Below are 11,544 nucleotides of genomic sequence, written 5' to 3' on the forward strand. Positions count from 1 at the left end.
TAAAGAGCGTTTCTTTTATCTCTCCTCCGTCAGGCCTTCACGGAAATATCTACTTATTCCCCCTCCATCCTCTACGAAATTCTACAATGATTCTTTTACTTTTCGAGCTGTACGGCTGTGGAACAGCCTGCCGTTAGATATCAGGTGCGCAAAAACTCTTCAAAGTTTTAAAACCTTACTTAAAAATCATTACTTATCTCTTCCTTAATGTGCTGCTGTGTATATATTGTGTATGTATGTATATATATATATATATATATATTTATATATTTATTTGTGTTATATTATTTATTTATTTATCTAAAATTTACTATATGTACTGTCTGATTAATGTATGTGTAATTCCTGTTCCTCTAATTATTTCGTGCACTACCTGTTTATAAAAACTTTTGTTCTTCATATCCTGCTACCCTAAGGTTGTCTGGAAGAGATCGCTCACAGCGATAAGACCGCCTGTTGCTACCATTATTTACATTGTAAATCTGTTTTAAAAATTTTGTTTCTTTGTGGTGCAATAAAGAATATTTATTATTATTATTATTATTAAACTTTCTCTCGTAGTACTCTGAGATAGGATAATCCTGCCTTTCCCACTCTAAAATGAAAAGAAGTCGTCGTATCGTACCTACCAGATTTCCAATCATCCTGCTACTCCTGTTGAGTATTGTTTTTAACAAACATCTTTTCTCTCCTATCATATTCAAAATGTCTTCATTCGAATTAGTTGTTCCATTATATCCAACTAATCCGTTCCATCCTCCGCCAGTAACCCATTTCTAAAGTTTCTTTTATATCCTATTCCATGGTCAAACAAATAATCTACAACTTCGTCTTCGATTCCAGGGTAAAGATCTGTTCATGGACCTGGACGATGGGGCGCTGAAGCTCATCGATCCTGAGAGCCTGAACACTCTACACACACAACCTATACATACTATACGCGTGTGGGGTGTCGGAAGGGACAACGGACGGTAAGTACTGGAGGAAAGTTATGGAGACAGATTAAATATTATTTAAAGTTGATTCACCTTTGTTTGTATCTACTGGTACAAATTAGCATCTTATTTGCACTAAGAAACGTCACAGTTACTCAATCTTTTGGTCTCCAAATTTCCATTGTTTTTCGGTAACTGACAACCTCATAGAACATTGACTGAAATTCTACCTCTATTCTATTCTATTGAAACATTAAATATTGATCCGAGTTGAACTATCTTCCATTGGCCATTGATCCGATTCTTGGAACGCTGCTTAAACTTGATTCTTCAATACCGAAACGATGAGAGCCCATGTGTTTATTGAAACCGTTTTATTGTAAATGTTTTTTTTGTTTTGCGACCCTGGAACAGTGAAAGGTAAATATACAAACAATAACGTTAACTTTTTTCTACAGACAACGCAAATGTTAACTTGAGAAAATTATCGTAAACTGGTTAAGGTCTAGATCTGGTTATGCTTTGGCGCCTGCGTTACTAATACGCATCGTACTTTAAATGTACAGTACTTACTTCGTACGTATCTTTTAACTTTTTCATTTCTCATGCTCTAAAAGAGGGTCATTGTTGTTCTAAAAGGTGTGCAGAAAATGATACGTGTCTGCACTAGAGCATTTTACGTTCGAAGTACGATTTCTTTTACGATATGGAATTGAAATTGAAATGGATTTGTTATACAATTTCCATTCTGATATTTGACTCTTCATTCAATAAATAACGATACTTTTGCCTGAATTGTTAATTGAAAGTACCCTCAGGAAATATTATAAAAATGTATACTTAGTCATGTTTTTAAAAAAACTACATGCACAAGTAAAATACTTTCCTCGTATTCGAAATGAAAAGTAGTGTTTAACTCGGGTGAAAGGCATCATTTCATCCCTTGGTTAACACTACTATTAAGTACTTAAAGCACGCAAGCATGAGTTAGCGAGCCTTTCACAAACAGGTGCATTAACTGCGCGTTCACCAGATTTGGACTGTTTATTATATTGTCCGAGGCCCTAGCTAGTCTAATCTGAGTATGATTGCCTCAGGGACTTCGCGTACGTGGCCCGCGACCGCGCGACGCGCCGCCACATGTGTCACGTGTTCCGCTGCGAGGCGCCGGCGCGCAGCATCGCCAACGCTCTGCGAGACATCTGCAAGCGCATCATGATCGAACGCTCCCTGCAGCCGCCGCCACGCCCCACCGACCTGCCCGCGGCACGGCGTCCCCGCCCGCTCTCCGGTAGATATTGTTCGCATTCTTCTTTTAAGATCATATAGCACAATGCTTCGCAGACTTATTCCAGAGGATCCATCATTAGGATCGGTACAAAATCTACGGAGCCGCTTCACGAAACACGGTTAGGAAAACCCTTTCCTAGATTAGCCAATATGGCGCATTAGCAGCGGAATCTTAGGAATAAAGTTCAGAAGAAAACAAAAGACTTCCTTCCCTTGCCAGCTTTTCGTTGGGATAACTAATTTTTTCAGCCATATCCTACAATAGAATAAAAACTTCTGTATTCTGTAATGTCTTAGAAGCAGAAACAGAATGCCCCAAAGAACTAGATAAACGTGAAGCGAATTTCTGCATAACGTGTTCCGAACTTTGCCATCGGCCTTAGTCTCCCTCTGAAGTTCAACAGGCCTGAAAGGCACAACATGCATGTAATCTTAGCTAGGTGCGTTCTTCTTTTCCTAGCATTGTTCCGGCTTTCTTGCTACAGACCGCTAACGCTTAGACGCCGCTTGTTAATTATTCAGGATTAAACAGAACATTACCGTTTTCCAGGGGCCTCATTCCCGACGCCCATGGAGGAGCCGCGCAAGACCGTCCGCGCGCGCTACCTCGGCAGCGCGGAGGTGCCCCGCGCCACCGGCATGGATGTGCTCAATGACGCACTGGAGCGCTTAGCGGCTGCTAGGGCGCCTTCGGCGTGGCGACCGGTCGCCGTGGCTGTTGCGCCGTCTATGATCACTATTACTGAGGAAGGGGTGAGTAAAACACCTCAGCGTGGTCGCAATCCGTACTTAGTAGTAGTTAGGACACATTTAGGAGGTCCTCAGCTTAGAGGCGCTTAGGTTCCCCTTGGTGGGTTGTATGTGCTTAATGACGCCCTAGAGCGTGCAGCTGCTGCTAGGGCGCCTTCGGCGAGGCGTCTAGTCGCTGTGGCTGTAGCGCCTTCTATGATCACTATTACTGAAGATGGGGTGAGTACTTTGGTCAAACTGCTATAAGCAAGCTACCTCGGCAGCGCAGAGGTGCCCCGCGCCACCGGCATGGACCGGTCGCTGTTGCTGTTGCGTCGTCTATGATCACTATTACTGAAGAAGTGGTGAGTTTTCATTTAAAACCTGTGACATACACTTCCTATGAAGAACCTTGTTGTTGAACAACAATCATTCAATCGTTCATTTTACGGAGCATTCGCAAACCGCGACAACCATTTAGCTTACAACCTGTGAGACTGCTCATCCTACCGCGCTAAGCTTTTTGAAGAAGTGATGGTGAGTTTTCATTGATTAAAACCAATCATACACTTCCTAGTTCATTCTACGGAGCATTCGCAACGGCGACAACCATTTAGCTTTACAACCAAAATTGACATGTAAAAGTGCCCCTGTGGCCTATTTGCTGAATAAATGTTTGATGTTTGATGTGAGACTGTTCACCCTACCGCGCTAAGCTTTTTGTCCTTTGGCACCAACGAGATGCCCTAGCCCAGTCGATGAAAAAGATAGACCTAACTAACGTATACCTATATACCATTTCTGCCCCCAGGAATCGAGCCCCATAGTCGAATGCCGCGTCCGCTACCTGTCGTTCCTCGGCATCGGTCGTGACGTGCGGCGTTGCGCGTTCATCGTACACACAGCTCAGGACATGTTCGTGGCGCACTGCTTCCACGCTGAACCTTCGTCCGGGGCTCTGTGCAAGACCATCGAGGCTGCCTGCAAGGTAAATGTCCCGACATAGCTACCTGTCCTCGGCATCGGTCGTGACGTTTGATGTTGCGCGTTCATCGTACACACAGCTCAGGACATGTTCGTGGCGCACTGCTTCCACGCTGAACCCTCGTCCGGGGCTCTATATCCTACTTGACTGCATTAATGATTCGACAATCTTAAATATACCTAAAATGAAACAAAAAGGTAATATATAGCTAATATATAGTTAATATGTCTATGTCTCACGGAAGTTTTGTTATTAAAATTATAATATATAGCTGTTAAAAACCGGTCGTGCGAGTCGGACTCGCGCACGAAGGGTTCCGTACAATTACATATCTATAAAAGCGGCAAAAAAATCACGTTTGTTGTATGGGAGCCCCCTTAAATATTTATTTTATTCTGCTGTTTAGTATTTGTTGTTATCGCGGCAACAGAAATACCTAAATCATCTGTGAAAATTTCAATCTATGTTTGGTTATGTTATATACCATAAAACAAGGCTTTTAAGTGACCCAGGCGACCGTAATTACCCCGTGGCAACGCGTGACAAGAGAAAGTTGAGTTACCCTACTAATCTGTGACGCTTTTTTTTTCAGCTCCGCTATCAAAAATGTCTGGACGCCCACGGTGGAGCGCCACCACGTTCGCCTGGGGCAGGGTCGGGTGACTCCCGAGGGTCGCTCGGTCAGACCCTGAAGTCTATCGTGGGCTCCGTCATTGGCCGTCGGCCTTCTTGAACACAGGAGACGAAAAAGGTTAGAATCTTGCCCTGAAAAAAATCCTTCTGAGAGTTTACATAATTATAAGATCACAATCGTTAATGTAATAGAAATTGACGTATTTTTCTCTATTCCCAGATCGAGATCGCTACTCCTCACGAGGCGGACGCAGGCGCAGCGTAGCTTGCGAATACCGGGTGCAGTTGCTTGGGTTCATGCTTTTATAACTTCTAGTCATATTTCTGCCTTCTATAACCCATATTTCTAACCTCAGGTGACGAAATATAATTTGCACAGATTCCCCATACAAGCTGCTTGAAAGATCGGTGCAATAGTTATTTACGATACAAGTGCGGAAAAGAGGAAATTTGAAACGAGTGGCGATAAATTAAAACACGACCGCAGGAAGTGTTTTAAATTTTAAGTTAAAATTTCGACGTATGCACGAAAAGTACTCTTTTTCGCACTAGTGCGAGAAAGTAGTACCATGTGTACTGTAATAGTAGATTGTTAACCAAGGGATGAAAGGCACTCATTTCTGCCGAGGTATTTTTCCGTCCGAGGCTGAAATGATGCCTTTCACCCGAGTTAAACACTCTACTTTTCATTTCGAATACGAGAAAAGTAAAATGAATGTGTTTTTTAAACATGACTAAGTCTTGTATACATTTTTATAGTATTTCTTGAGGGTACTTTCAATTAACAATTTAGGCAAAAGTATCGTTCTTTATGGAACGGAGAGTCAAATATCATAATGGAAATTGTATAAAAAATCCATTTAAATTCAAATTTCAATTGCTTATCGTAAAAAAAGTTAAAAAATCGTACTTCGAACGTAAAATGCTCTAGTGCAGACACGTATCATTTTCTGCACACCTTTTAGAACAACAATGACCCTCTTTCAGAGCGTGAGAAATGAAAATTATATTTCGTCACCTTTACTTACCCACACATACGAAGGCTATGATCGAACGGGGCCACCGCAAAACCACTTCTTACTTCTTTCATCTATTTGCCTTTCTATCGGACATATTCGAGTCGTAGGCAGGCAAGATGACACTTCGACCTAACCCTTTTAAACCCCCACACCGCACCTTTCGTGCGCGGTGCGTATTGGTGAACCTTCACGAAGGTTGACATTGGGCTAATAGCCGGGCACGTCAGTTGACGTCTTTGGCGGTCAAGGGATATTTATTGAGCCTGACACACACAACTTTTGTCGGTGGAGTCCGTTTGCGATTTTATCGAAAGTAAATGGAAAATCACAACGATTACAAAATAATCTGCAACGATTTGATATTTGGAACACACGCGAAAACTGCACAGTAAAACCGTTGAGGTGTGTTGGCGAGCTTAAAATGGAAAAGGGTGCTACTTCACTGTTACTTCAGAAGAGATCAAAAACACGAGCAATTAAAACAGCGGGCACTTTGTAATAAAGTAATCGGTTTTCTTTCTCTTGAGAAAAGTACAATGAAACCTACAATGAAAACTAAGAGGAAGGTTTACCACACCATTTTCTTTAATTCCCTGCCTTTTCTACATTTCCCATTTGACTTAAAACTGTATTTCTAAAGATTATAACTACTTAGGTGTCTAAGCCCAAGCAACTGTAAACCGCTCTAAACTGTATATCCAGCTTTACATAGGAGGGAACCATATAATTTAAACTTATTATTTTCTACGAATTTGAAACGTATTGTCATCACAGTAAGGTTCAACTGACACTGCAGGCTTCACACGGCTTTCGTCATGACTGCATCAATATACATATCTATTAGTTTTTGTATACGGTCTGTCATTTAGAGGGTTATTGAATTTTATGCACATCTGATGTTAAAAGACAAGAAAAACGTTTAAAGAAAATTTACCACCATTTTTCAGTTGCCTATTTTATTTATTTATTTAATAAAATACAGAGTATTCTTACAATACTCATAGCCCCGCAAAACTCAATAAAGAGTTTGACTGTGGGGTCATCAGTCTCTAGTTACATATGTATTTAACTTAATTTTTATAGTAGTGCAATTACTACAAAATATTGAGGTACCTAGTGTATTTTTAACATAGATTTAAATTTAGACTTCTTATTTTCACATCTTATGGCTTCGGGCAAACTATTAAGCAAATATGGAATTCTTTTCCTTTGCCTAAGTATTCTTTTTAGTGGTATAAAAGCAATTGTGATTTTTTTCTCCGTTTCAGCTTTGGTCAAAAATGGTTTTGTGTGTCCGGCTGTTTTCCTCCATAGGACGCATTTTTCTACCGATTCCCGTGAAATTTTGTGAGCAGGTTCGATTATTTTGTCGATTTACTTTTTGGAAATATTTCAAAATGGCGGTGCCATGGTGTTTCGCGAGCTCTATAGCTCACAGAGCCACTAGTTAACTAAAAATTTACTTGACAATATTTTTTATCTCTTCATAATTAGAGTTAATTATTAATTATCTCTGATTAATTATTATGGTTCAGGCTGAAAATGGCCTAGTTATTCAAGATTAGTTACGATATGTTTAACAGTTGATTAAACTATTTCTTGTTATTTTATCCCGTTAGCCAGGGGACAACTAACACACTTTGAAATGATGCTTAATAGAGGGTCCAAAAGTATATGTGGGGTAATTCAAATCCCATAAAACCTTTTTTAAATAGTGACCCAGGAGACTTGCCCTTAACAACAAAAACAATTAATACACTCTCCTTTAACGCCATCTAGTGTTATTAATCGGTGTGTAATGATTGATTAACGTCAGATGTGCATTAAAACAGCTTGTAGGTCAATGTAACATAGTGCATTAAACAAATAAGAAGTGTGAATATACCTACATACTTTTTAATTATTTTAAACTACAGTCAGAACACAAGTGTTACAATCTTAATATGTTCAAATTGTTTTATGACAGTCTGAACTAACTCTGCATCGACTTGGCAAGCGACAAAGTAGATGCCAAATTTCCATGAAAATAAGAGGTTTGTATTGGCACTTTCACAGTTTATCACTGCAAAGTGGGTGCTGTTAGCTTAGATGGAAACATTTCTCTAGAAACATTTGAACATATAGGTACAGGTGTGTTTTTGACTGATATATCCGCCACCAGATATATCAGAGCGGCCAGGATGTTCACAATTATCTGAATAAAGCCTTTATCGAAACGTTAAAGTGCATCTTTAGATATTTTTAAGCACCTAGACCGCTCCGATATATCTGATAGCGACTGTACTACCTTAATATAGTACCTATTCTTATTTATTTTAGATTTGAAACACATTCACATTGTTTTGAGGCCGGGTATCACAATATTTAATGTTAGTAACAAGGACTATAACAAATTAACGATTTAAGAGGGTATTTAAATGTTTTTCACGTTGATCTCAAATTGTTTGAATTTTCGTATTTTTTACATCTTTGGGTTCACAATTTTAATATATTTAATTAAATTATATACTGTATATTTTTATATTTTTGTTTTTCACCTATATTTGCAGTTAATAGAATATTTTTTGAGTCGCCATCAGATATACCGGAGCGGGCCAAGGTGTTCAGAAATATCTGAACAAGCATTCTAATTCCTTGACAATAGATGCGTGTTCGGATATTTGTGAGGTCTTTGACCGCACATATGTAATAACATGTATCTAATGATGATTGTATTGTACCTATTTTTTTGTGATGTTACAGTGAGATTTAAGTATCTCTTTTTTCATCAAAAGAAAAAAAAATGCTCAGTTCTCTCAGTGAAGTGTTTAACACAAGTATTTTTGTTTACCTTTTATAATACCTCAAACTAAGTCTACATAACCGCTAAGCTACGCTTTAAACTACCAAAGATTATTAAACTGGTGATCACATTTTCAACGCTGAAGTTTGATACGCAAATATAAACCGTACGAGTTCGGCTTAAATCACATTTTCTTTGAATTTGGACTGCCAGGCTTGATAGGCAAGCGGTTTGAGGTATATTGTATGCTTTAGCTCCTAATTATTATAAAATCCTAGTCCATAGTTCATTATTGCTTCTGTACATTCGACGCCATTTATAATTTATAAATTAATTTCCTCTGTGACAACTGTCACTAGCTTTTTTAGTTAATGTAAATTAAGATGTAAGAATAAAGTATTAAAAATGACCCTGTGGAGTTTGTAAATAATTGTAAACAATGGAATTCGTTTAGTTGTAGGGTAGATAATATTGGAGTGTTAAATGGTGTGAGTTTAATGTGACAGACTTGAGATTTTAGTTACACAAAACGGACGGTATGCAATGCATTAAAATATATTGTTAGTTACTGTTGCGGACGCCTTTACAGAGTGACATCGTTCAGCTATCAAAGCGCGCTCTGTCAATCGCTATGCGATTCTCGCGCGAGGCGGAGGGAGATAGCGATGTTTTCTTGCGACAGTGACTTTGAGAGGGCGTCGATTTCAGTCTGTCGAGCACGGTATGAACTAGTGATAAGATTCGTTTAACTATTCTTTGTCCCAACGCTGGACGTAGCATAGTCTAAATTGACCCTATTTGTATAGTAAAATATATTATTTTTGCGTAGGCTTGTACAAGTTTATAAAGTGAGTGAATTCAATTGCAAAGATAAATATTTTTGGTATGACACCGCAATGGATGTTTGTAAATTATCGTGTAAGCTTAAAAAGGGTCTTTTTGTTGTAAACTTTTTAACTGGACACTACAAAATACAATCTGAAACCTCATAATAACAAGGGTGTTGAAAACACATTGAGCTTTTTACAATTATATTTCTACACGATATTTAGCGTTCACAATAAAAATTGTAGTAAAACTAAATAGCGAACGCACCCTAATAGTATTCAAATAGAGGTGCCATCTTGATTTCAAGATGGCGGCTCGAGCAATGTTAGCTTTTGGCGACTAAAATGACTAGTTTCTTTTGGTTTTGATAGTGAATATGGAGATGAATGTTTATCGTATTGAGCGTACTGGGACCCACAAGTTTTCGAATTAACTCCCAAACGAGTTCCAAAGTTAAGGTGACATGAAGGGTAAAATAATAAAGTAATAATAATAATAGTGTTTTTGTGTCTGTAACACTACAACAAATAAGATACTCTATATAACGCAGGGTGGAAAATGGCTTTTAGGTATGTCGCAGTTATAAATCGGTCAATCAACATTTTTTTTGTTATTTTGCTCCGTGAGCTAGGAGACAACAGAAAAGTCTTAAAAAACCGACAACATGTATTGTATTGTAGGTAGATGGCTGACAACGGGATGGACTTTTATATGCATCAACTACAAAAAGCCTATAAAACTATGATTTCTGAAGAGTGACCCAGGAGACGCGATCATAGGCACAAGTAAGAAGAAATAGCTGATCCATAAAAACAAAAATAATTAATTAAATATTTTGTTTCTTTCAAAAATAGTTAATGGCAGCTAAAAAGTTCAGTCAAAACGCATGCCCTTTCATTTGATAACTTACTTTTCTACACACAATAGGTATACAATAATTTGTACACATAGCAGTGTTTAAAATAGGTTTAGGTGACAGGTTAGGTGACAACCAAAACTCACTATTTACCAAAAATAATTAAACAAAAATATGGCTATTAACTTGTGGTAGTAATTAGCGAGTTTTGGTTGTCACCTGACGATATGTAAATTCTCTGTTTTCCCCGAAGGTTGACTGGTAGAGAATGCCTCATAGCATTAGGTCCGCCTTTTATACGATTGTATTTTCTTGTGTGCAATAAAGAAATAATAAATAAATTTAGGCATTGACGTAGTTGCCGAAAGGCTCCGTGGCGAAAATGTACTTTCGGTGGACCACAGCAGTTTCTTAATACGCGTTCCATCTTTCTCCTTTGACGGTTGACTAGTCATTTTAATTGTTATTTGGTTTTGATTAATAAGATGTTAAAACATGTTAAGTAAAAAAAAAGGCCATTTTCCACCCCAAATTAGAATAAGACGTTCGGGTTAGAAATCACAAACTAGCTTCAAAAAATATATTTCAAATATTAGGATCAGTGTCGCTTTTCACTTTATATAACATACGTCAGTAAACACTGAGCTGTTATTACTATACGTAAAATAGTGTTAATCACACTTTAAAATAAGTAATTAAAATTATTTATACAGAATATAAATCGTATTTAAGTCCGAGTCTCTTCGCTCGGTTGTTTAGATGCAATAGATGTGAAAATTGCAAGCTTCGACTGCCTTTTACCAGATGAAGTATATGTCAATATTTTCTATAAATTGTAAACGTTTATATGTAGGTATTTAGATAGCTTCAGAATCCCGTTTAGCTCACCGTTGGATAAGATGGGAATAATGTTATATACTGTCATCGCTTCAACAGCTTAAAAGCCTTCAAACTGTGGCTTTTAATGAATAATTTTGTGAAATTAATAAAAAAATATTAATAAACACATGCCTCGTCTTTTATTATCATAAACCTTTCGTTTGCTTAAAAAAAACAAAACAGTCGTTTATTCTGGGGACTTAATATTTTACCCCACCACGCATAAAAGCATTGTGAAAGGTTGGATCAACTTTTTGTTTGTTATTCTGACCCGTTATCCTGGCGACATTACTTTACTTTATTAGAAGTATTGTTAAACTACGTTCCACTAACTCTCTCTAACAAGGATAATAGTGGAGCGTGGGGGAATTGGAGCGAGCGGGTAATGAGAGCGGTGTCAATATACTCACTTAATGATAGTATTTATACAAATGTAATTCAGGAGTGTCAGGAATCCTTTGCCAGGGCTTGCCTCCTATGGGCAACCCCGTAGTTCCCGCGATTAGTTGCAAGAGACGAATGTTTGTTTTTGGCTCCGCAGTTATAAAAAAATATATAAATTTCATCATTGTTGATAATCATTAAAATATATACATACTGCTTTGTTT

General features: G+C 38.1%; 1 protein-coding gene across 5 annotated transcripts in view; it reads left to right on the top strand.

The window, feature by feature from the left end:
* The window catches only part of LOC134747028 (protein Fe65 homolog), a 104,186-nt gene extending 99,155 nt beyond the window's left edge, over positions 1-5,031 (top strand). For 2 of the 5 annotated variants that reach the window (XM_063681578.1, XM_063681581.1), the window contains exons 8-13: positions 844-971; positions 2,033-2,226; positions 2,776-2,978; positions 3,766-3,942; positions 4,532-4,690; positions 4,793-5,030. In XM_063681578.1, the coding sequence (XP_063537648.1) occupies positions 844-971; positions 2,033-2,226; positions 2,776-2,978; positions 3,766-3,942; positions 4,532-4,672 (843 nt within the window). In that variant the 3' untranslated portion in view covers positions 4,673-4,690; positions 4,793-5,030. Of the gene's footprint in view, positions 1-843; positions 972-2,032; positions 2,227-2,775; positions 2,979-3,765; positions 3,943-4,531; positions 4,691-4,792 lie in introns of all 5 variants that reach the window. The other 3 variants (XM_063681583.1, XM_063681582.1, XM_063681580.1) reach the window with 2 other exon arrangements.
* Positions 5,032-11,544: the final 6,513 nt, after the last annotated feature.

This window comes from Cydia strobilella, chromosome 14 (genome assembly GCF_947568885.1).
Source record: "Cydia strobilella chromosome 14, ilCydStro3.1, whole genome shotgun sequence".
NCBI lineage: Eukaryota > Metazoa > Arthropoda > Insecta > Lepidoptera > Tortricidae > Cydia > Cydia strobilella.